At 43.0% G+C, this 26,512-nt stretch overlaps 1 protein-coding gene across 1 annotated transcript in view; it reads right to left on the reverse strand.

Annotated features, from left to right (window-relative positions):
* LOC121275683 (secernin-1-like) overlaps positions 1 to 26,512 on the reverse strand; it is a 155,140-nt gene that overhangs the window by 10,894 nt on the left and 117,734 nt on the right. Inside the window, exons 4-7 of the mRNA XM_041183226.1 lie at positions 17,832 to 18,034; positions 14,206 to 14,409; positions 11,767 to 11,917; positions 6,891 to 7,071 (exon numbers count right to left, since the gene is read on the reverse strand). Coding sequence (XP_041039160.1) covers positions 6,891 to 7,071; positions 11,767 to 11,917; positions 14,206 to 14,409; positions 17,832 to 18,034 — 739 coding nt within the window. The remainder of the gene's footprint in view (positions 1 to 6,890; positions 7,072 to 11,766; positions 11,918 to 14,205; positions 14,410 to 17,831; positions 18,035 to 26,512) is intronic.

The following is a 26,512-nucleotide window of genomic DNA, read 5'->3' on the forward strand; positions in this document are numbered from 1 at the left end:
AGCTGAGATGCAAGGTAGGCAATGACCAACAGGCAGTTTTCTTGCCCATGTTTGACCTGATAGGACTTCATGGCATAAAGAGTTGATGTTGAGGACTCCAAGAGCAAGACCCTCTTTAATGTATATCACTTTAATGCCACCACTGGTGGATCTGTCAGACAGGGCATACCCAGGGACGGTAATGGTGGTGTCTGGGACTTTGTCTGTAAGGCATGATTCCATGAATATGGCTGTGTCAGGTTTTTGCTTGACTAGTCTCTGGGACAGCTCTCCCAATTTTGGCACAAGCCCCGTGATTAGTAAGGAGGACTCTGCAGGGTTGACAGGGCTGGGTGTGCTATTGTTGTTTCTGGTGCCGGATGGTCCATCTGGTTTCATTCCGTTTAGACTTTGCAGCAGTTTAATACAACTGAGTAGCTTGCTAGGACATTTCAGAGGGCAATTAAGACTCAATCACATTGCTGTGGGTCTGGAATCACATATAGACCAGACCAGACTTTCTTCCCTAAAGGGCATTAGTGAACCAGATGGATTTTTATGACAATCAACAATGGTTTCGTGGTCACCATTACACTAGCTTTTGATTCCAACTTTATTAGTTAAATTTAAATTCCACCAGCTGCTGTGGTGGGATTTGAACCCATGTCCCCAGAGCATTAATCAGACACCATCTCAAAAGCATCTGGTCCCATTACAGTGAGGAAAACATTCACTTTTCCTCATCCCCTGTATTATTCACTTTCAGCCAAATGCTCTGAAGAGTCATACGGACTTGAAAAGTTAACTCTGTTTCTCTTTCCACAGTTGCTGTCAGACCTGCTGAGTTTTTCCAGCATTTTCTGTTTTTATTTCAGATTTCCAGCATCCGTAGTATTTTGCTTTTATCCCCAGAGCATTCATCTGGGCCTCTGGATTACTAGTCCAGCAATATTACCACTACAGCACTGCCCCCCCCAAAGAAAATAACTTATTTCCTACATACTCTCAATTAACCTACCCGGCTTCTTTCTCTTTCTATCTGGGTCTCTCCTTCCATTTCCGTTAGCTTTTCTCTGGCTCTCTCAACATCTCTGACTGTGTCAAACCTGAATTTTGACTTTGACTACTAACTCCACTTAATGATTGGGACTGTGACACGGATTGATTTGCTCTATCAGTATATTCTGTGAGATCAGCAAACTTTCAGTTTCTTTTTGACTTTCATTTTGGACTGTAGGGAGAATTTGGACAATAGGCGGTTGATCATGCTCTTCCTTTGTCAAATTTTCTTTTTCAAGCAAATGATCTACATGACACTTACGGAGTCTCTCTTCAAACTTCACTAGATATTTGAAAGCACCTAGTCTCTAGACAACATTAATCAGACATCACCTCAAAAGCAGCTGGTGCCATTATAGCGAGGAAAACATTTACTTTTCCTCACCTCCTGCCTTATTTGCTTTCAGCCAAATGCATAACCGTTGTTCATAGTTACTCTTTGCTAATCCTCTGCTCGAGTTGCATTCCCCCATTGTCCTCAAATATGCCTTCATTGCTGACGGAAGACTGTTGACTTTCAGTGGGAAAGACTGAAGATGTCCTTGCAGGACACCCTTGAGCAGGTCCAGACCTAGAAGGCTTTGCTTCGAACTGCCCCATCTCAGCATCAGCATCAGCAATCTGGGCTGGCTGACTATCTGACAGCAAAGGCACTAGCAAAGTAGCAATGGTGGGAGCATGAATGCTGTCATCCTGAGATAGGACAGCAGGTTTGCTTCAAAGAGCCACTGATACTCCCACGGGGTGACACCTCAGCAATCCTCAAATTAATGGACAGCTGCAAGATCCTGAAAGTTCCTTTCAGTCATGGTATCTGCAAATATGTTGGCAACAGACTAAGTCTGTATGGCAGCAAGCTGAGGTTTTATGACCTCAGTTTTGAGTTTTCGTTGCAACACTTAAGACGTTGGCTGGTTTCTGTTTGTGCTGCAAAGGAAGCCGAGACATTGGCCATCAGGCACCTAATATGCTTGAGTCTGTAAGTGTTTTCATGGAGTTGGCCACCACTTCCAAGCTAGAAAGGATGGACTCCAAGTTCTGTGCAAAGTTCTGTGCCAAGTTAGAGCCAGTCAGTTCCATGATCTTTGACACTGACCGCCAGCTCACTGGCAGGCCTGCCAACACAGCAAGCATTTGTGTGTGCATGTCCATTAGCCTTTCTCTGTGCGCCTCCACCAATAGAAGTACTCATGTGAGTCCTTTGCCGCAGATCTCATGTGCAATCTCATTCTCCAGGAAGCTAGTATCTCTGCTATCCTTTCCCTGCTGCCCTGGCTTCAGGTCACTCATGCCACACTGCTCCCATCTAAAGCTCACATAATACCAGTATCTGAGCTGGTACGGGTGTGAGATTGAGTGACAGTGTTTCTTCTCCACTTCCACTTCATACTCTCACATTGGTACTTGACTGGGGCGCAGTTCTAGGGCTTCTGAAAGGACAATATCACAGAGGGAGAGTTGTGATGAAGAAAGCAAGAGAAAGTAAGAGGTGTATGCTTACATCATCCGCAACTTGCAACTCAGAAGAGACAGTGGGGTGTGAGAAATTGGTTTAGGTAGGAACTTACTGTCACCTTCAATGGTTTCCTGGCCTCTCGAATCATGGGGCAACATTTTCCCCCCATCAGGAAGGAAGTGCAGGAGCGGGTGCCGGCTGGCAGCCTTCCAATTGGCACCCCTGGTCGGGGAGGCACAGCCATTTTACGTGGGCAGACCAATTAAGGCCCGCCCAGCGTGACAACCACCAGGAAGTGCTATGTGCTCCCTGTGCAGGTGGGGAGATTCCCTCAGCCATGAGTGCACTCTTTCACGCATGCACACAAAAAAGCGCACAGATCTCCCTGAGGCAAAGTGCTGCCTCAGGGAGATCAGCTCAAATTTAAAACTTTTAATAAACATGTTTAAAATTTTTCCCTGCAATGTCCCCTCATGTGACACTGCTCACGAGTTGGGAAAAATCCATAAGTTTTATTGAAACTTTCTTAAAAATTTAAATACCCTCATGAAACCTCATCCTGCCTGCAGATGAGGTTTCATGCTTTTTCCGAGGCCCGCCCTGGGCTTCTGGTCTACCTGCCAACCTTGAGGTTGGACAGGCAGGTCCATCAATCAGGTTAATTAGTTTTGTAATGGCATTAACAGGACCAGAAAAGCCTGCCCATGGAGAACACCATCTCCTCCATTGGGATGAGGTCATGCAGCATGCCAGTTAGGTACTGCTGCCTTTGGTTGTGGAGTCCTGCAAGAGAAGAGGTGTATCAGTGAGTGTGGTACAATGTGTTTGGTTTCTTCGCCTGTCATAATTGAATAGTTGGCAGTGTGTGCAAGCTGAGAGATGTGGGTATGACGCTTTCTGCAGCTAAGTGTGCGAGCATGAAATGAAACTATGTTAGGTTCAAGTGGTACTTGATTGATATTATTGGTAGATGAGTGATGTTGTGACAGGCTGGTGGTTCATTTGAAGATGTATTCACTGATCTTTATCACTTATGTGAAGTCATTAAACTTCTTTCTGCACTGTATTCAGGTCCTGGGGCTAGACTGCTGGCAGTGACTGTCCAATTATCTGTTTCAACTGCCTTTTTAGTGTCTGTCAGGAGGGCCTCCTGGTCCTTTTGGGAAGAGGGTCTCTCTCCTCCTGTCTACCCCTACATCAAGTCCTCCAGTGCTGAATCACAGAGCCTTGAAGCATGCTCTCTGGCCATTTGCACTCTTCTTCTAGCTCAGAGACTTGTCTTTAAACAGTTCTAGCATCCACTGTCCCTCATCTTTAAGAGATACAGGCTGGCTTAAAATGGTGCTAGCCGCCCAGAAGCTTGGGCCCCCTGCTGAGGCGTGCAGATACCCAGCAGTGCGCTTTACGCTGGGCTGTGCACCACAATTAATTAAGTTAGCCAGCAGCAGATCGCAATCCCCCAAACCAATTTTCCAGCTTTATCCAAATATTCCCCCAACATCTTTGAATAAGATGTAAAAGGCGGCCCTATTTGATTTTGCAAATTGACATAAAAGATCCCATGGCACTATTCCAAAGATTGCGAGTTATCCCTGGTACCCTAGCCAATATTTCTCACTCATTCAGCATCACAAGATTATCTAATTATTACCACACTACTGTTAGTGGGAGGTTGCTGTCTGCAGATTGGCTGCATGTTTCCTACATAAAGAATGACTATGCTTCAAAAGTACTTTGGAATGTATAGAGGCCATGAAAAGCGCTATGTAAGTGCATGTCTTTTTATTTCTTTTAATAATACATCACTTTTGGAGAAGAAGGAATAATGGGTGGAATTTTCTGCTCCTGCCAGTGGCGGGAGTACTGGTGGGCAGGGGCACTAAATTAGCATGATGGCAAAAGTTTCTTTCACACTTGTGGGAAATTAGTTTGGAATTTTGTTCTCCCGACATTAATGGCAGCTTAAAGGTGGCTCAATTTTCCTGCTGATCAATGTCGGGAACCACATTTGCATCCCATGAACACTCATTAAAAGGTCATTACGTTCCCCCTCCACATTAAGTGCCCCTCCAGTGGATTATTGGAATGGTCTATTTCCCAACTGTACATAAGCGGCGTGTGAAGCTTCACTTCATCTCGAGGTACATAGATGCTGCTTTCGACTATCTTTAAGAGGGGTGCTGCGAGATTTTGGGTGCTTGTTTCATAAGCTGCACCAAGGCTGGACAGGGGAGGCAGGCTTACGAGAAAATAGGGGCGAATGTCTGGGGAAGAGTGGGGGTGGGGGGGAAGAGTGTCCAGGGAAGGGGGGGCAGAAATAATGTGTCCAGGGAAGGAGGGGAAAGAATGACAGGGGTAGGGGGAAGATTGTTCGGGGAAGCTGGGCCGGGGGAAAGGGAGAGAGAGTGTCTGGGGAAGTGGGGTGTGGAAGTGGTGTGTGCAGCGAAGGGGTGTTGTGAGTGGGAAGTGTTTCAGAGGGTGGAGTAGGTGGTGGTGTCAGCAGTGGAGTTCTGGATGGAGTCAGGGTGCTGGGGGGGAACATTCACAGTCAGGTGGGGGGGGCCTGCTGGGATGTGGTAGGGTTGCAGGTCCAGGGTGAGAATCTGGAAGGTGAAGGGCTCATCGGTTGGGTCACAGAAAGCGGCAAGTCAGGTGGCTCAGATATCCAGAGGGGGCAGGGTCAGGGTGGGCAGAGAGGTGGGCTCTGAGGGAAGGAAAGGCATGTGGAGGTGGATCGTAATTGGGTCCAGGGTAATGGGGGAAAGTTCAAGAATGTAGAGGTATAGTGATATTGGGTTGGTGGTAGTTGGTGGGTGACAGGGGAGAATAGAAGGCGGTGGAGCAAGTCTGAAATGTTACGCACACCATTTCTCAAGGCTATTCTTGACAACACAGTTTTTCTATATGTGTGATTCTTCTAAGTTGGAGGAGGGTCTTTTTCGGGTGGGTGGAGTTTATGGTCAGCAAAAGTACCCATCTAAAGGGATACCCTAATAATTATGAGGCAGTTGGATGTCAAAGATGCTCACTTTTGTTCTCCTTTCTGTGGTGAATCCCACACTCCAGCAGCTGTGTTCCCAACTCAAATGTCTCATAACATCAAGATCCCAGCAAGATATGGAGTTGCCATTCATTATATGCCATTTGTGATAGGCTGCAGTCAAAGGCAGGGATGAAGGGAGGGAGGGAGGTGGATGCCTCCAAGGAGCATGGCTGGTGGAGGGCACATCCAACTCGCAATTCCCAACCTTATTCCTCCTGTGAATGGTCATGGCTGTCAAGGGATCATGCTGTTTTTCTTCCAACTCCCGAGGCAATGGTCTTTCTATAGAGTTCCAAGGATAGAGGGCACAAGGGGAAAAGTGTCTGCATGAGGTGTTCTGCACATGGCTCTCATCACCTTGGTCAAACAGTAATGTCTCCATACATATTCATGTATGAACGGGAGGAACACTCATCCTCTGGTCCTCCCCTGCCACCATCCAGATCAACATGCTAAAACTGCTACCACCATCCAGATCAAGTGCAGAAACCCCTACCATCATCCAGATCAAGTGCAGAAACCCCTACCATCATCCAGATCAACATTAGCCAATTGCATGGACCAGAGATCAAACACTGGACCTTCCTGTTCTATGTGGTTTACTCAATCACTGCATAAAGCTTGGAAGATGATGCCAGTTGACAGAAGAAAGGGCAAGTCGAATGTTTTGAGATTTGGGGACAGGGGACTTAAAACCTACACCAAGAAATCTTGTGTAAATGTTTCTATTTGTTCTAGTTAGAAGCATTTAATTAGTTGTGTATCAGCATTACAGTCGAATCAACAAACCTGTTGTCATTCAAGAAATAATTGCAAATTGCATTATTAGTTTCAGAAGACTGTGATATATTCATGAGCATCAAAAGCTTTGTTTATTGTATTCTCAATTTGTTGCACCACAGGACTAAAACACTGTGTCCATCAGGCCCAACTTGGAGAAATAAAGCAAGGCAAGAGAACAGAAGATTGAACAATTAGATATCCTTTCTTTCATGTGCAGCTGGTGAAATGGAAGGTTTTATTTGAAATCATTGTTAAAGGCCATATCTAAAGCTGAAAGATAATGTCAAACAAAATAAGTCCATAATATTGTTAATCAAAAATATAATTTCAGCAAAGAACATTCCAGAAGAAAATAATGATCTGTGGCTAGAAGCAACTATCTAATCCTCCATAACCCATAGCTCAGTGTAAATGTTCATCATGAACATTATTGGGTGCCTTTGTTTAAGCAATACTTAAAAATCATTGAAAAATCTAGTTTAAATCTGATCAAAATAAAACTTGGGGAAATGCTAGAAGTTTCAGTGTGTGGCAGAAACAGTATGGCATAAATGACAACAGGAAACCTACCTCTTCAGTTTTCATAACTGATCTGGCACACTCATGTGCCTGATACAGCTCATGTCTACGGTCAGGTCTGTTCTGGAAACGAGGCTGCTGTTTTGCTGGGTCCTCATCACCAAAGCTTGGAGATTGTGTTTTCAGGACCGGCTTGACATTATCTACAAAGATGAAGGGTTTGAAGATGGACCTGAGAAGCAAACAAATTAGAGGGTTTTAAAAAAATTAATAGTCCAAGGGTCTCCTTTCAGTCCACTATACAACTCTAGGATGTGTGTGTGTGTGAGAGAGAGAGATACAAGTGAAGGATACTGTTTTAGTTATCACCTTAATGGCATTTTTAAATTGCAGGGAACTCCTTCAGCAATATCCTAAGGTTTATGGTGCTCTAAAATTATCCTTTTACAATGGAAGGTGCATTTTGAATACTGGTGCCAAAACTGGAATAACTGCATATGTAATTTTGCCCAAAGGAATTGCTCATTTTAAAAGTTTCTGCAAACCAATCTTTCCTAAAACTGGGAGAAGTAGCAATGTAAAAGTTACATTGCTAGAGTATTCATGGGTTTGGAACACAATTTTCACATGGTCAACAAAGTGTGGCATCATTGGTACCATGAAATGTAAACATTAAATGTTTCCTTCTGTACCGGATTAGCTCCAGGGAATCATCAGACACCTACCTGAAGAGAAATTCCAAGGCTCCTGAAGAGAACTGCATGGCTGCTTTCATATTAGAGCACATTTGAAGGTATTATAATTTAAAAAGAGCATTTGTTCATCTTATAGACACAATTAGTTATTTTCCCTCAGAACTGAGAAGCTAAACTGTACTTCATCAATATGTCTTCACACAGGTTAACTTAGTTAACAGACGATCCTAGCTTTCTGGATAGCCAGGCAGAAGACTGATTTTACATCTCTACATATTCCCTTCACAAAAATTTGTTAAAGTCCATTTAATAACAAAATGCAGCCCAACATCTTAGCACAATGTTAGCTTTGGAATTTAGGGAAGTAATGACAAAGGCAGAAAATAGACATTCTTTCTGATTTGTTCGGTAGAAGATCCAAAATATAGTACAATTAATTACATAATTTACATTTTCTCTTACATAAGAGAAAAAGTATGTTGGTCATTCTGGAATAGCGTAGCAAAGCCAAAGTATTGTGCAAATACCAAATAACAATTCAATGTGGCTTTTAAACATTTCACTAACCGGTCTTAAGATCTGTAGAAATGTTAAGGACCGTGACTATCACCATAATTTTATCAATCTCAAATGAGGGGGTAGGGGGTGGGAACTGTTCTGCAGTTCTGAGTTCTTTATATTTTCTACAGGGCCTGACTTTGAACAGCTGTTTTATCTATTAAGTACTGGAATACCTATTTATGCTGGTATGAAGCATCAGAATTTTACTGTGAGGGCTAAAGATTCTAATTGGAGAAGTGCATACTCCAACAATGAAATCCTAGCCAAACGTTTCCAGTGTCTGAGAATCTGAATCAATAAATAAATAGATGGAAGGTACATGGGTGTGACATGTTGAACCTCTAATACTGTAGATCATGGAACAAAAAGATGAGACACACAGCAGAAAATCTTGACACAGTGGGCTGGATTTTTGTCTGTGTGTAGAGGCATGTTTCAGTATGCGAACAGCCAAGCTTAGTTTTTTTTGGAGGAAATCCGATTTTCCTTCATGTTCCTGACCCTGCCCCATTTTCCTCTAGTCTTTTCACGAATCAGGCATGCCTAGAGTGTAAAATCCACACACACCCCTGCCGAGATCGCGTTCCCCATTTAAAATGGGGAACGAAGATCAGATTTCCCCCCACACATCACTGTCTGGTGGTGTGGAGTTTTGGAAGCCTATTAAAAGCACACCAGGTTTGAGTTTGTGAAGAAAATGGAAAGCCAACTGAGGAGTCTGGAACATTCTGAAAGATAAGTGTAAAGTGTTCTCACACTTTCAAATGTCACTATTAGGTGCCGTATTGTAAACACAGGTGTGTGTTTGATGCAGTGATGCATCACAGGGTTCTGTCCTTTAAAGTAAATTGACACTTACATTGACCAGCCTTGTGTATTTGTTCACGTATTACAATGATTTTCCAATGGAGAAAGCACCATAATGCAATGCAAAATGCTACAAAACTGATTTAAAAAGATTTGGTTAGTAAAAAATATCTGGTTTTGAAACTTGAAAAAATCTAACCACCTGCTCACTTGCATTGATTGACACGCACTCTGCTTTGATATTGAAACGAGCACCTAGGGTAACACTCACTTTCCCCCTGCTGGGGGGGGGGGGGGGGAGGGGGGGGGAGCGGTGTACGAGAGCGGGCATTCGGGGGCGCACCGCCATTTTACGTGGGTGGGACAATTAAAGTCCGCCCAGCGTGACGTCTGCCAGGAATTCCCTCAGCCGAGAGTGTGAAAGGGTACACAGTTCTCCCTGAGGCAAAGTGCTGCCTCAGGGAGATTGGCTCCAATTCAAAAGTTGAAATAAAGGTAATAAGAAAATTACCCTGATATGTCCCCCCATGTGACACTGTCACATGGGTTGGGACAAGTCCATAACTTTTATAAAAGCATTTGATAAAAATATAAATACCCTCATGAAACCTCATCCCGCCCGTGGATGAGGTTTCATGCTTTTTGCGAGGCCCGCCTGGGCTCCCGGCCTGCCCGCCAACCTTAAGGTTGGACAGGCAGGTCCATCAATCAGGTTAATTTGTTTTTTAATGGCCATAATAAGCCGTTGACAGTTTGGCGCGTGAAGTCGGGACACCCGCTCGATGTATCCCCGCGTCATTTTACACACTGGCGAGCGGGCCCCACCCTGGCTCGATGACCAGAAAATGCTGGCCCTACTTTTCTTTCCTTCTCAGAGAGTAGTCTATTGTTTGGACAGCTGTGGCCATTTTCAATGCTTGGGTGAGTTTCAAGTGCTAATAGGTTTCATCACAGTATGCGCCCCATTTATCTGAGAACGAATGAGTTTCAAGAAGTTGCAAAAACAGATTGTCCATTTGAAGTAATTTCTGATTTGTTGACACAAGTTATTCGGATTACAAGTATTACAACTTTCTATTCACATGGCAGAATGTATTTATTTTTCTCAGAATCAATGATGTGGAGGCCTTTATTAGATGGTGAGAGATTTATTTCTATCTCCCAAGAAATATAAAATATTTTCCATTGATATTGCATTGAATCCGAGGACTGTAGATAGCGCATATTGGGTAAGTGGCTATGGAGCCACTGGGTGAGTGGCTACGGAGAATAGATGGGAGGCATGGAGGTGGCATGGATGATCTGAGCTGGCATGGGTGATCTGAGGTGGCACGGGCAATAGGTGGAAGGTGAAGGGTGAGGTTTAGGGGGCCTTTATACACTGTTAGGAGCTGAGATACTGTGTTGGAGAATTGAGGTGGGTCTTGTAACTGGCCCACTTCCACACCCACACTGATCACACATTCCAGCATGGCTGGCAAACTGTAAACGCAACCCCGATGTGTAAACACAGAAATGGTGTGTGAAGTTACAGTTTGAGAACCACAAAAGATACATAATGAGGCTTGTCTGAGAGTCTAGGCAACCATTAAAGTATTGGAACACCTGCACAGGCTATCTGATCTCTATTATCAATTTCACAATATTTGTTTATACAATGTTAGCTGATTTCAAGTGTTTGTGGTTTTTGTTATTGATAAAGTGTCTAGGTTATTGATACTTTTATTAAATTGTCATGAAATGACTTTTTTCAACATTAGAGAAAGATATGACTGAATTACCTTTTTTAAACTTAATTTTTAAATACATCATACTGCTACTAAAGGGTTCATTGGTTCTTGACAGTGCACAGTGCGTCTATGGGCATAGAATGCTGTAGCTTGGCATAAGAGCATGAAGAGCCATGGGGGTGGGTGGGAGGACATGATGTGGCATAGATGGGGCACGGGAAGTGTTTAGAGGATGTGGGGATGTGAGTGAGGACTGGACGGCCTTTGTGTTTTTATTATACCTGGGACAAAGTCCCACAGCATCGAGGCAGGCCTTTTAAAGAGCTCACCACTGTATCTGGCAGTCCCTGTGGCTGCCTTTAAATTTCTTCCCAGGTTGCTGACCCGACTCCAGCTGCACCTGCCATCCCCCAGCAATGAAGATCCCACCTTTGCAGGTAATCACTCACAAAACGGCAGGCCAAGCCAGGAATTTTCCCAACTCCCGCTACCCACCTCGAAGATGAAAATCCAGGCCCGAATGTGCATTTAAGTAACCAAATACCACAGACAGAAGCAAAGACAGAAATTTACAGATCATTCCCTCCTTACATACATTTTTCCTTTTCCATCCTGCTGGTAGCCTTGTTTTTGTGGAGTTCACAATGACTTTTATATTTCTTTCTCCCCTTCTCTTTTCCTTCAGGTAATGATTTGTTTCTGCAGTAAGGTTCCACTGATGTCCCACCAGTACTTTGTCAAGCAGACACTATTCACACCAGTCTGGGCAGTGACAGTTGGCTGATTATTCACAGCCCTTGCACCTAATCCTGATTCCAACCTTGCAACACGGTTACAGGAGGGAATTATATTCAATAACCGGAATCCTGGCTAACTTTCCCCTCCCTGATCCAAGGGTGTGAGACCAATCAGAGCTCCTGACATCTTTACCTGATTAAAAACAAGGCTATCAAACCTGGGATTTTTTTTTTGTCTGTGTGGCTCAGCCTCTCAATGTTGAGCCATTGGAGAGGCCTAATACTTACACAGTTTATTTTTCCAGATGAAGAAGTGCACATGCGGAATAAAATATTTTGGTTATATCTATTACCTTTCACTCAAGCCCAACCAATGACTTGATAATGTAGAACAGACCTTGTGGGGTCAGGAGTGGCCGTGAAGAAGTGGATACAAGGTGAGCTCTGAGGCAGGATGGACACCATGCTCCCTGTGATAAGGTAAGAATCCAGATCCATGTTGTCCTTGTCACGCAGTGCATCGATCATCATTTGCATAGTGATATTTCCTAGTGATGGGGTATTCAGAAACTGATAGTGAGCTGTAACAATCATTATCACTTAACAATTCCTATATTATTAAAAACTTACAATCTCTGCTAATATCACAAAGTCATTAATATCCTCTATTAATACATAACTATACAAAATATTAACTCCATAGGGCAGATTTTCTATGTTCAGAACTGTGGAAAATTACCTCATATGAATCATTATATTATACTTGACATAATATTTGTCCTTAAACCACTGAGTACACATTCTGTTGTTCTGATCGGAGGATGTAAGAAAAAAATTAGTTTCACTGCAGTTTTTTAAAAATCTATTCACACAATGTGGGCATTCCAGCATTAATTGCCCTCAAGGTGGTGGTAGTGGGCTGCCTCCTTGAACATTTGCAGTCCATTGGTGCTGTTCGGCAGGGAGTTCTAGAATTTTGATCCAATGATGGTGAGGCAACATTATATTTCCAAGTCAGGATGGCGTGTGACTTGAAGGGGAATGCAGTGGTGGTGGTGATTTTATGCTGTCCTCGTACTTCTGAGTGGTAGAAGTCGAGGGTTTGGAAGGTGTAGAAACGCCCCGGGGAGTTGCTGCTATGCACCTTGTAGATGATACACACCACTGCCCTGTTACACCAGTGGTGAAGAAAATGAATGTTTAAAGTGGTGCAGAGGTCAAGCAGGCTGGTTTGCCCTGGATGATGGCAAACTTCGAGTGTTGTCGGAGCTGCACTCATCCAGGCATGCGCTGAGTATTTCACCACACTCCTGATTTGTGACTGGCAGGTGGCAGAAAGGCTTTTGGTAGTCAGTTTCTCCTCATGGTCCATGCCTTTACAACAAGGGAAAGATAGTACACCACTACAGATTAGCAACAGAAAATGCTCATCTGTATCATGTGAAAATAAAAAGGATATACTTTCCAATCCAAACACACCTTAAGCTGTACTCGTATTTTGCCTTCCAATGGAGATCCACCATTTTAGGTAAGAGTATTTGCTTCTTGGAAAGGTGCTAACACCCTTGAGTAGCTTCAATCATTTATACAGGAGTTGGCATATCAAAGTAGTGAGTCTGACCTAGGATAACCTTGTATTAGTTGGGCTCTCAAGCTCCATTTCTCTAGCTATGTAAACGAGTAGAGTTGGTCTGAGGTTGAAACAGAGCACTTCAAGGTACATGCCAAAGTCTTTACTTTCTCTAAGAGCAAGAAAGGTTTCTAAATAGGAAATCATAGCAATATTTATGGTTTGACCATAAATAACAGTATTTCAATGGTTGATATTCAGTTAATTCAATTTTTCCCAGTATGTTTCCCAATCTATTTAGTTTTAGGAATAGAGCAAATAATTTAGTGGAGTCTAAGATACACCTACTGTGGATTATTATATTAAATTTGAGGAAGTCACTTGGATGATTGTATTAGGTTTGAAGAAGGATGTTTGGTTGAATTGTCTTTCCTTATTCCATGCTTTCTGATTTGCAGGGGCATTTACAGAATTAACAGTATTCAACAAAAAATGCATAATCAGCTGCTATTTCCATAATTCCACAATGGTGATTCAATTTGATTGATAGGCTAAAAATCATGTGCTGTTGGAATTACCCCAAAGACCAGATGCCATGAGGTAGGTTTCCACTTTCAGCGGTGGCTGAAAATAGGCAGTAGCAAAATGATTGTTACACACCTCACTGGGTTTTTCTTTTAAGCTACTTTACCTGTTGGGAGCCTAGTCAGAAGAAAAGCAGTGTTGACCCCACACTCATTTTGAAAGTTGGCCTCATAGTATTTTAGGTGAGCTCCAGGTGTCAAAAATGTCTCTGAATGGCAACAGGAAATAGAATACTGCTGTGGGGTTTAAAGGCTCTGCAGCAACTGGTATGACAATAGTTTTTGTTGTAGGAAAAAAGGTTCAGAAATAGGAGTGAGGTACCAATTCTCCACCATAGTAGCATTTGCAGAAATGCTGTTTGATTTGTCTCAATTGCATGGTTTCCTCCTCTTGCCTGTATAAAATGGATGTTCAGGGCTGCTCAACACTATGGAGCAAGTGTAAGAGAACTACTTCGCATCAATGTAATTTAGTTATGACACTATGCTCATAAGTTGAACACCCTTCAACATTCTATTGCTTTCTTAAATAATGCATAACTCAGATGTATCGCCTCTATCTAACAATCTACAACCCAGCTACTTTAATCTTTTGTAAGATTTTACTACCTTTTGGAATGCAAACCATGCTACACTAAAAAAATAGTTCCCAATGCTACAAGCCCCATCACAAGGCTCTCACCTGCGTGTTCCAGTAGACGTTCTTTGCCAGTACAGTGGTGATTCAAAGCCTCATCTCTGCCTGGTGCTGAGAACACTGCACTAAAGTTGAATTCTTCCTCTCCATTCCACCAGCCCTGACTTTGGGCATAATGTCTAAGTTCTGGGTGTTCTGCATCAATGTTGGTGGTTATAGACAATCGGTTACAGAGGCTCCTCAAGCCCTCTATGAACAAAACAGATATCTGCATTAATTAATTTCAAAAACTTTATATTAATGGCAAGTTTTTGTAACAAGAATAGTTAGCACATATTGTGAATTTTTAAAGTCGCTTTAAACTGCCCCATATTTATTTTTTACTGTTTATATGAACTTGTTATAAAACACGTCCCGGTTTTTATGGGTGTTTATACATTGAGCAGAGAGTAAGAATGCCTTGGGTTCAATTCCAGTCTATATTGGTCAATCTTATCCAGGAGGACCAGGATCAGAATTATGGGGGTAATGTATCAGCATGGATATAGGATTGGCTAATCAGAAAACAGAGTAGGAATAATTTTCAATTTGGCAGCTTTTTACAAGTGGGTCACCACAAGGATCAGTGCTGGGGCCTCAGCAATTTGAAAGCTATTTTAATGACTCAGGTGAAGGGTCTGGGTATGTAATGTATCCAAGATTGCTGACCATACAAAATTAGGTGGGAAAGTAAGCTCTGAGAACACAAGGAGCAGGACTTTTTCTGTGGGCTTCTGAACACCACAATTAGACTCAAATGGGGGTCAGAAGCCAGCATTGTGAGGGAAGCAGTCACTCGTGATTTTCACTGGAGCAGAAAATTAATAGCCAGAGGGTGAGGTTGCTGTCCAATTAAGGATGGTAGGTGGGCTCTAGAAGCCCGAGCAAGGCCAGAGACCCTCCAGCTTCCAAGTATCGGCAGGATGTCATGGCAGTTAAGTTAAAGAGAGAGTGCTTTAAAATGGAGGTGCGTTCTCTTCAAGTTTTTTTAAATTGACAATAAATGGCTTTTCAGCCAAGCCACCACTGTGGTGGTTAAACCCTCTACAGGAGGACCTGTAGCTGCTGCTGCTGCACCCCTGTAGCTGCTGCTGCACCCAGGCAGGCAAAGAGAGCCTCTAAGCGCTGGCCCCCAGGGAGGTCTGCCGCCAGGTGGTCGCCTTCAGGTAGTTAAACTGGCCCCCGCTGCCTGTGGGAACCTGGCGGCCAACTGGAAAATCAGCTGAAATATATTTCACCCCTCTTCTAATATTCAATCAGTTCTGTTGAAGGGTCATGAGGACTCGAAACGTCAACTCTTTTCTTCTCCGCCGATGCTGCCAGACCTGCCGAGTTTTTCCAGGTAATTCTGTTTTTGTTTTGGAAAATCAGCTACTTGCTACATGTGTCCCATCTCCGGGAAAATGGCCCGTGGGTGGGATGGAGCTGGGAAATCCATACGCAGGTTGGTGGCACTATTTTTAATGCCTGTCTGGCCCTGTTACTGGCTACAGCTGGCCAGAAAATCTGACCCAGGGAGTTTGCACAGGGATATGGATTGGTTAAGGTGGCAGATAAAGTATAATGTAAGGAAATGTGAGGCAATTCACTTTGGTAGATAGAAGAGAAAATCAGAATACTTTTTAAATGGCTATAACCTATTAAGAGTCATTGTTTAGAGGATTTGGGTGTCTTTGTACACAAAACACAAAGTTAACATGCAGCTACAGCAAGCAATCAGGAAGGGAAATAATATGTTGGCCTTTAATGTGCACAGTTTCGGTCTCCATACCCAAGGAAGGATAGAATTGCCTTTGAAAAGAGTCATAAGATGCAACACAGGTTCACTAGGTTGATTCCTGGGATGAGACAGTTAACCTAGGAGGGGAGATTGAGTTGAATGGGTCAAACCCTCAGAATTTAAAAGAATGATAAGTGATCTGAGTGAAACATACAAGGTTCTGATAAGGCTTGACAGGGTAGACACTGAGAGGCTGTTTCCTTTGGCAGGAGAGCCTAGAACAAGGAGGCAAATTCTCAGATAAGGGGATGGCCCTTTTGAATTTTGAATTGAGATGAAGCACAATTTCTTCACTCGAGAGAGTTGCAAATTATTGAGATCAATAGGTTTTTGGATTCTTATGAAACTCAAGTCACATAGGGATTGGGTAGGAAGTGGAGTTGCGTTTAAGGATCAGCCATAATCATATTAAATGGCGAAGCTGACTTGAGAGGCCGTGGCCTACTCCTGCTCCTATTCCTTATGCTCCAACATAAATCTCACAGCACAGAAGGAAACTGTTCGACCCATCTTATCTGCATTGGCTCTTAAAGAGCTTGCCAAGTAGTTCCACTCCCCTACTCTTTCCCCATAATCCTGAAAATATTTCCTTTACAAATAAATATCCAAATCCTTATGGAAATTCCAGATCATTACAACAGGGTGTTAACAATTTTTAAAAAACCCTCAACTCCCCTCTTACTCTGCCTATGACCTTAAATCTGTGTACAATGATTACAGTCCTATATGGTTCAGCTGGAAAGTAAAAAGAGGCAGAGCTCCTACTTCCATTTGCTATTTACCAACTTCTGTTGGAAATAAATATTAACGTGGTTCACACCTCAAATCAATTCAAAAGCAAAATTTGTTGCAACTGATGCAGAAAAAAAAGGACAAACATCCATGGAAATAACTACATCCAACTTTATAAATCATGTCATTAATAGTGAATCATAATTTAAACTGGAAATGCAATGTGCATTTAGATTGCAGCTAATGGAAGGAGACTGGTAGATGCAGTTCAAGTTTCAACCAAGCATCGGACCACCTTAGCACTTTTATACCAACTTTGACATTCGGCTACAATTGATGGCATACCATATCAAGTTCTCTCTTTCAGGGCCCAGACTCCAGATATGTATTATTTTAACATTGGCACAATGTGAAAATCACTTCTTGCTGATGCTGAAGGTGTGGTGTAAGCACACTTTTAAGACATCCACTTTGCTACAGGATAATCATTCTTAAAAGGTTACCACATTAAGCCTGTTAATGAATGTTTTAAAATGATGGTGCTATTATTGCTAAAGGAAAGACTCAATTTCAATCATATTTATCTGACAATGGATACCTCGATGAACTCAAATGATGAAAATGCCATATGAGAAACATACTGCTATTGGTAAATTTCCAACTATCACTATAATAAAAATATTCCACCGATCTGTTGAAAGTGTCTGTCTCCTTCACGAGTGTTGATGCAAGGCAAAACTGATCCAAGGTACAAGACAAAAAAATCAGGGCATGTGCTTACGCCTCTGGAACTCAGAATATAACTGTCCTGATGAAAAAATGGAACTGATAACATAATAAATGCTGTACTTGTTCGAGGTTATGAGTATTATACTAATGAGTTGTGTAATCTATTCAACAACTGGCAAATTTAGGAAATACTGTTTTGCTTTCAAACATTGTGGTCTACTACACTTACATTCAATTGAAATGTCATGATTGAACCAGCTCTTAGCGATTTTTTCTGCTCAACATGTCTGCCAAGCACGCAATGGTAAATGGAAAATGAACCACATGGATCACACCACTGTTGTTAGTCCTTACACAATGTCAGTCATTAGTCCATATGAAAACTACCAACCTTTGATTTTCTCAGCAGCCCAATATTTGTCAACCGTTTCCAAGACCCAGGCTTCTGTTCTGTCCACAATGAGAAACGTACAATGGAATGTGTGAAGTGTAGCTCCATCTTCAAAATTATTGCCACCTTGTCCATGTTCTTCTAAAAGGGACACTATAATATCTAAGGACTCTTTTGCTGTAGTGCCTCTTTCTAAACCAAGTCTGAGAAAAATCCAAACACACAAAGAAAGAACAGGCTTGACACTTGCTCAGAACTATTTCAGCACACATGGAGTAGGAATAGCTTTCATTCTATGAAGGCACAGGTTACAAAAGTGCTGTTTTTTAATTTACTGTTCTCAATTGTGTGATAACCAAAGCAGGCCTTGAAAATTAGTTTGCAGCTTTGAAACTAGTGTTTCAAAAAAGAAAACACAAACTGCAAGTTTATAAGATTTAGTATGTCAGAGTTTTTAGATAGTTTTCTACTCAGAGTGAAAGAGTAGTGTACTAATGCACTTTGCCCAAGTTAAAACATATATGTTATATGAATAAACAATATACATCAAAGGTTTATGAAATTTATTAATGCAACAAACAGGCATTATAAAATAATCTGTGAATCAATATCAGGTGCTTTTACTGGATACATATATACTAATATAGCCACCAGGAAATGACAGGTTTCTGCTAAGTTCAAATGCATTTAATGCAGCTTATGCCAGGAGGAATAAGGGAATTAAATAACAAGGGGTAAAGTAATGACAGGCACATCATTCTATCACAGGCATTCACTGAGGTAAGACATGCATGACATTCCAATGACAGCCAGCAGGTCTGTTGGCATGGTTCCTCTCGATGGCTTTGTTTCAGTTAAGGTTCGATAAAGTAATAGGTGGGTCAGAGGTAGTGTGGGTTTGAGGTTAAGCAGATTCAAAGGAGAATAATTTGCTGTGTCACAGTAGCTTTTGAAGGAAAGTGTTCAATGCAATTTCTGTGCTTTTCTGAAGGATAACACAATCCTCTTTTACATGTTTAATTATCCATATACTTGTCAATATATACTAAATGATTACTTCCTCCAGATATTGACTAGAGAATATGTAAACTATAAGCCACCCTAAATAGTGACAACTGAAATAGGATTAATGACTAAAATATAAATGAACTGGAAATGCTATTCAGGGTACAAGTGCTCAAAAATATTGACATGGTGGTATTTTCCTAGAGTGCTGGGAAAGAGAAGAAAGCAAATTTGTTAGGCATAAAGGAGTTAATCAGCAATGAGAAGATCCCAGTATGTAGGGTATGACACTTTATGGAGGTATAAGGGAAAAAATCCAGCCCTAGAGGGAAGAGTCAGAAAACTGATAATTTGCATCAGAGCACTGAAATATGGGAAAAGATAAGAAACTTTGAGCTTTTTAGCCTTTAAAAGGTGACCAAGAGGATAGTCAGAGAGATGTAGGGGGTTAAATTGGAAGTGTTCCTGAAAATGGGTGCGTGAATCACAAAATGCAATTACCCCAGGTCCATTCAATTTTATGCAGTCAGCATTCTAAACTTGCGTTCCCTGCTCATTAAAATGATTATTACATGCAGTCAACACTAACCTCGCTGGTCATTGGCTATATGCCAATCAGCAGCGAACCATATATCATTACTTAATAGCTCTATTTTAAACTAGCCTGCACTGCTTAAAGCTACCTGTTCCTCTAATTGGGAAGATGCCTCATGGCTGCTTAATGTGCTGACATGTCATCTTATCCAACAAAGGGCAATGGCTGACCATCGAAGAGAGCATGCACCAAGGTTTTCGGATGCTGCACTGGGGATCTTATGTAGGACATTGAAAGCAGGAGAAAGTGACAAATAACTAGAGGCAGCAGTAATTAAAAGGAGGGGAGAGGCATACTTGCAAGTCCTAACGCCACATAGACAACAGCCTTGGTTTTTACTGGAATGCCCACTGCGGAGGCTGTGATCAACGATGGGGTTGAAATCAATATGATGATGGTATATTCATATCTAACCCTCCTTCTCATATTTCACTTGCCCCTAATCCCTCAATCTCTTTTGACATAGGAGCAACAGACAGTGCAAATATGTAATTTTTATTTTCCCCTCACCACAATCTTACCCTTGTCCTCTTCCCCATTCAGATACCCAAGAAGTGCAATCTTACCAATCACTGGAGGAAGACCAAAAAGACAGTGAAGATGATTTCACACTCTCAGCCACCAGCTCAGGCACTGACACTCTGCATATCTTAGTGGAAAGCATAGGGGCAGAATCTACATGTGGTGAAGCTCCAGTCATGACTGTGCTGCAGCAAAGGCAGAGGAAAAGGATAGTGCAGATTCCTGTTTGATGGAGGGCAGGATCACAGACGAGTTAAACTGTAAGGAGACTCAGATGAATACCTCGATGGGCCAGAAAAAAATGGGTGTACACAACAAAATGCCCTTTTAGAACAAAGATGAGGAGAAATTTTTTTCTCTTAGAGGATTGTGCGACTTTGGAATTCTCTGCCTCAGAAGGTGGTGGAAGCAGGGACATTGAATATTTTAAAGGCAAAGGTAGATAGATTCTTGTTAGGGCAAGGGAATCAAAGGTTATCGGGGTTAGATGGGAATGTGGAAATTGAAACACAAGATGATCAGCCATGATCTTAATGAATGGCGGAGCAGGCTCGAGGGGCTGAATGGTCTACTCCTGTTCCAATTTCTTATGTTCTTGGGTTCTTAAAATGCTTGGTGCATTGGGATGCCTGCCCGAAAGCCAGCATTCAATGCCAAGGAATGTGGACCAATCCAGCACCAACTTTGCACAGGGCTTTACAGAGCTTGGTTGGAGCTGGTCACCAACTTCATCAACACACTTGAGGATCCATTCATGCTGCAACATCTGATGTCTCCGCTTTGATTGCAGCACAAGCAGCTTCCATCAAAAATCTGGATGCTGCAGTGAAAGCTCAAACCGGCATCATGCAAGATCAGCTTGCTGCCTTGCAAGCTCTGACTCCTGTCATTATGGCTGTGGCTATCTGATTTCAAAGGGGTGTGCAGGGTGTCACAGTAATCCCTCAATTTGCCACTTGAAAGGTTATCAGGATTACTGAGACACTGCTGCGAGAATTTGGCCGCGGTGACATGGAACATGAACCTGTTGTCTTCTCATGATCACATCATTTGTGACCTCACTCCCCACCCGTCGATCAGCCGCCCCAGATGCAGCCACTCACACTCAGATGATGCAGTGGTTCTGGGCCTTCTAGGCACAGAGCTGCTTGAGGTCATCCTGCAAGCCAATCTGCCATCTCCCCCAGTTAAAGTCAGCAGCCACCATCCATGTTACAGCCACTGGGGTAGCAATACATAGGAACACTATGAAAGCCAAAGGCACACTGAAGACAAGCACTAAGGGAAAGCACTAGGGCAAATAGTTAAAGTTGTATGTAATATGGAATAATTTATATTCTGAATCTGGTTTGGACTATGCACTTTGCATTGGCTTTTAACTGAGAGGACGATGTGATGGACAGTGACGAGGGGAAGGTAAGGAGTGTGGGACCATTGGTGAATGGGGAATTAGGGTCATGTTGACTTGAGTTAGTTCTTCACGTAGAGCCTGAGCAAAAAAGAGCTGTCTAGGTTGCAGCCACCCTTTCTCTTCTCCCCCTCATTTTTCTGCTTCACAACCGCTCACCTGATAGGTAGTGGCAAGGTCTGTCCTCTTCTGAAGTCAAGGCTGTGCAGAATTCAGCATACCACCTCAATCCTGAGACCGAGCACTGCAGCACTCCTCTAGAGTAGTCCAGACAGCAGAAACAGTGCTTAGCAGGCTAATAGTATGTTATATCACATTTCTTGGAGCAGCATGGCTCACACTGCATGTATTCTGTGTATGTGCATGTGGGTTGTAAACTAGAATGCTGAACCATGCTGTCAGTGGATAGCCCATGTTTCCTATTAGCCACTCTCTGGTTTAGCATGTGACTGCCACAGCAGACTGTTGCCAGGATACTGAGCATTAACCTACATGATATACTGCCTAAGGTCACACACCATTGAGGTCGTGGAATGCTTTTCAGTTTTGTTACATGGCAGAGTTGATGTGACTCTCGCAAAGCAGTGTACTTTGTCAGGGAGCTGGTGGCATAGAGGCAATGTCACTAGAATACTAATCCAGAGGCCCGGGCTAATGCTCTGGGACACAGGTTAAAATCCCACTATGGGTAGCTTGTGTAATTTAAATTCAATTAATAAATCAGTAATAGTGATCATCAAACCATTGTTAATTATTGTAAAAATCTATCTGGTTCACTAATGCCCTTTAGGGAATGAAATCTGCTGTCTCTAATTGGTCTGTCCCACATGTGACTCCAGACCCACAGCAATGTGGCTGACTCTTAACTGCCCTCTGAAATGGTCTGGCAAGCCACTCAGTTGTTTTAAACTAGGAATGAAACAGGACAGACTACCCAGCACTGACCTACACACCAGAATTGACAATGTAAAACCCAGTCCTATCAACTCTGCGAAGTCCTCCTTACTAACACCTGAAGCTTGTGCCAAAACTGAGAGAGCTGTCTCACAGACTAGTCAAGCAACAGCCTGGCATAGTCATACCAACGGAATCATACCTTACTGACAATGCCCCACATATCACCATCACCATCCCTGGGTCTTTCCTATCCCACCGACAGGACAGGCCCAATAGAGGTGGCGGCACAGTGGTATACAGTCAGGAGAGAATATCCCTGGGAGTCCTCAACACTAACTCTGGACCCCATGAAATTTCATGGCATCAGGTCAAACACAGGCAAGGAAACTTCCTGCTGGTTACCACCTACCACTGCCCACAGCATCCCCCCCCCACCAACTGATGATTATACTCCTCCGTGTTGAACACCACTTGGAAGAAGCACTGAAGATGGCAAGGCACAGAATGCACTCTGGGTGGAGGGTTTCAATGTCTGTCACCAAGATTGGTTTGGTAGCACCACTACCACTATCTAGCTGGCTGAGGTAAAAACCTACTTGACCCTGTCCTCACTAATCTAACTGTCTCTGATGCTTCTGTCCATGACAGTATTGATAGGAGTGACTACTGCACAGTCCTTGTGGAGATAAAGTCCCATCTTCACATTGAGGATACCCCCCATCGTGTTGTGTGGCACTGAGTGTATGCTAAATGGGATAGATTTTGAACAGCTCTAGCAACTCAAAACTGGGCATCCACGAGGGGCTGTGAGCCATCAGCAGCAGCACAATTATATACAACTATAATCTGTTACCCCATGGCCTGGAATTTCCCCACTCTAACATTACTATCGGGGGATCAACCCTGGTTCAATGAAGAGTGTAGGAGGGCATGCCAAGTGCAGCACCAGGCATACCTAAAAATGAAATGTCAACCTGGTGAAGCTACAACACAGGACTACTGGCGTGTTAAACAGCATAAGCAGCATGTAAAAGACAAAGTTAAGTGATCCCACAACCAATGCATCAGATCTAAGCTCTGCAAGTCCTGCCACATCCAGTCATGAATGCTGGTGGACAATTAAATAATTACCTGGGGGAGGAGGCTCCACAAATATCCCCATCCTCAATGATGGGGGAGTCCAGCACATCAGTGCAAAAGAGAAGGCTAAAACATCTGCAATAAACTTCAGCTAAAAGTGTCAAATGGATAATCCATTTTGGTCTCTTCCTGAAGTTCACAGCCGTCAGCCAATTCGATCCGCTCCTCATGATATCAAGAAACAGCTGAAGGCATTGGATACTGCAAATGCCATGGGCCCTGACAATATTCCAGCAATAGCACTGAAGACTTGTGCTCCAGAACTAGCTGCACCCCTATGTAGCTGTTCCATTACAGCTACAACACTGGCAGCTATCCATACTAAATCCTGTACACGAAAAGCAGGACAAATCCAACCTGACCATTTATCGTCCCATCAGTCTCTTCTCGATCATCAACAAAGTGATGGATGGGGTTGTCGACAATGCTATCAAGCGGCACTTACTCAGAAATAACTTGCTCACTGAAGCTCAGTTTGGGTTTTTCCAGGGCCATTCAGCTCCAGATCTCATTATAGCCTTGGTCCAACCATGGACAAAAGAGCTGAACATGAGGTGAGGTGAAAGTGACTGCCCTTGACAACAAGGCAGCATTTAACCATGGAGCCCTAGCAAAACTGGGAATCAATGGGAATCAGGGGAAAATTCTCCACTGGTTGGAGTCATACCTAGCACAAAGGAGATGGTTGTGGTTCTTGGAGGTCAATCATCTCAGTCTCAGGACATTGCTGCAGGAATTCCTCAGGGTAGTGTCCAAGGCCCATGTGCAATTCTACAGAAACTGAAGCAGTCTGTGTCCATATGCAACAAGACCTGGATAATATTCAAGCTTGGGCTGATAAATAGGAAGTAATATTCATGCCACATGAGCGCCAGGCAATGACCATCTTCAGCAAGAGAAGATCTAATGATTTTCCCTTGACATGCAATGGTAGTATCATCACTGAATCCCCCACTATCAACATCCTGGGGGTTACCATTGACCAGAAACTGAACTGGACTAGCCATATATACCATCCTGGACAAACCAGCCCACTTGATTGGCATCCGATCTACTACCTACAACATCCACCCCCTCTACCTGTTAGGACCAATGTATAACTTATATTTGTATGTGTGTGTTAAGAAAGGTGAAACATGGTTCTAGTTCCATTTTAGAGTGTTTTTTGTGAGCTGGGTGCTGGTGAGTCTGGGGCCCTGTTTGTATAAATGCAATTCTGATGAGGTTTTACAACTCCTTAAGTGAAGAGATGGGTTACCAAGGGGTTAGCGGTTTAATGAAGTTAAAAAATAAAAGTAGAAAAAACTGTGCTGTTGCCTAGCGAAAGGGGTCCAGAGACACAGAAAAACACAGTTAGTTAGTGTGCGCATCCCAGAAGGGAAGGCAGAAGGTCTAATCTCTCCAATAAGAAATCCTATAAGCCTGCTAGGGAATTCAGTTTAGGGAACTCATGTGTTTGCTCTGAAGTTGAAGTAACATGAGTTTAGATTGCAGGATTTGGTTGCCTCAGGGAGAGATACCAGCTAAAGAAAAGCATCCAGTGAATGCTCAGAAGTTCGCTGGAAGAAAACTGTTTGAAACCAAAATAACTCAAGCAAGAGACCTTGGTGTCGAGATAGTGGTAAATCTTCACTGAAATTTTGTACCTGTAAGGTTATTGAAATCTTTCCACTCTTTTTGTCTAGTGTAATGTAGTTCATTTTTCTTGTTTAATCAATGATTTTCTCTGTTAAATGTATACTGGCATATTGTGAATGTGTTCGGTAACTGACATCCACGGTTTCTTAAAAAACAAAGTTAGGATCTATCAAGCCAGGTTTCACTCTGGGGTCTGACTTGCCCAGTATTAACATCAGCTGGGATCATAACACACAACTGACACACAGTGGCAGTAGTGTGTACCATCTACAAGATGCACAGCAGCAGCTCACCAATGTTCCTCTGATGGCACCTTCCAAACCCGTGACCTCCACCACCTAGAAGGACAAGGGCAGCAGATGCATGGGAACACCACCATTTGCATGCTCTCCTCCAAGTCAAACACCATCCTGACTTGGAACTATATCGCCATTCCTTCACTGTCGCTGGGTAAAAATCCTGGAACTCCCTTCCTAACAGTACTGAGTGTACACATACCACACGGACTGCAGCGGTTTAAGATTGCGGCTCATTTCCACCTTCTCAAGGGCAACAGGCTTGCGAAATAAAAACAAAAACAGAATTACCTGGAAAAACTCAGCAGGTCTGGCAGCATTGGCGGAGAAGAGTTGACGTTTCGAGTCCTCATGACCCTTCGACAGAACTTGAGTTCGAGTCCAAGAAAGAGTTGAAATATAAGCTGGTTTAAGGTGTGTGTGTTGGGGGGAGAGAGAGAGAGAGAGAGAGAAGTGGAGGGGGGGGTGTGGTTGTAGGGACAAACAAGCAGTGAGAGAAGCAGATCATCAAAAGATGTCACAAACAACAGAACAAAAGAACACAAAGGTGTTAATTTGGTGATATTATCTAAACGAATGTGCTAATTAAGAATGGATGGTAGGGCACTCAAGGTATAGCTCTAGTGGGGGTGGGGAGAGCATAAAAGATTTAAAAATATTTAAAAATAATGGAAAAAGGTGGGAAAAGAAAAATCTATATAATTTATTGGAAAAAAACAAAAGGAAGGGGGAAACAGAAAGGGGGTGGGGATGGAGGAGGGAGCTCAAGACATAAAGTTGTTGAATTCAATATTCAGTCCAGAAGGCTATAAAGTGCCTAGTCGGAAGATGAGGTGTTGTTCCTCCAGTTTGCGTTGGGCTTCACTGGAACAATGCAGTAAGCCAAGGACAGACATGTGGGCAAGAGAGCAGGGTGGAGTGTTAAAATGGCAAGTGACAGGGAGGTTTGGGTCATTCTTGCGGACAGACCGCAGGTGTTCTGCAAAGCGGTCGCCCAGTTTACGTTTGGTCTCTCCAATGTAGAGGAGACCACATTGGGAGCAACGAATGCAGTAGACTAAGTTGGGGGAAATGCAAGTGAAATGCTGCTTCACTTGAAAGGAGTGTTTGGGTCCTTGGACGGTGAGGAGAGAGGAAGTGAAGGGGCAGGTGTTGCATCGTTTGCGTGGGCATGGTGTGG

This window comes from Carcharodon carcharias, chromosome 3 (genome assembly GCF_017639515.1).
Source record: "Carcharodon carcharias isolate sCarCar2 chromosome 3, sCarCar2.pri, whole genome shotgun sequence".
Lineage (NCBI taxonomy): Eukaryota > Metazoa > Chordata > Chondrichthyes > Lamniformes > Lamnidae > Carcharodon > Carcharodon carcharias.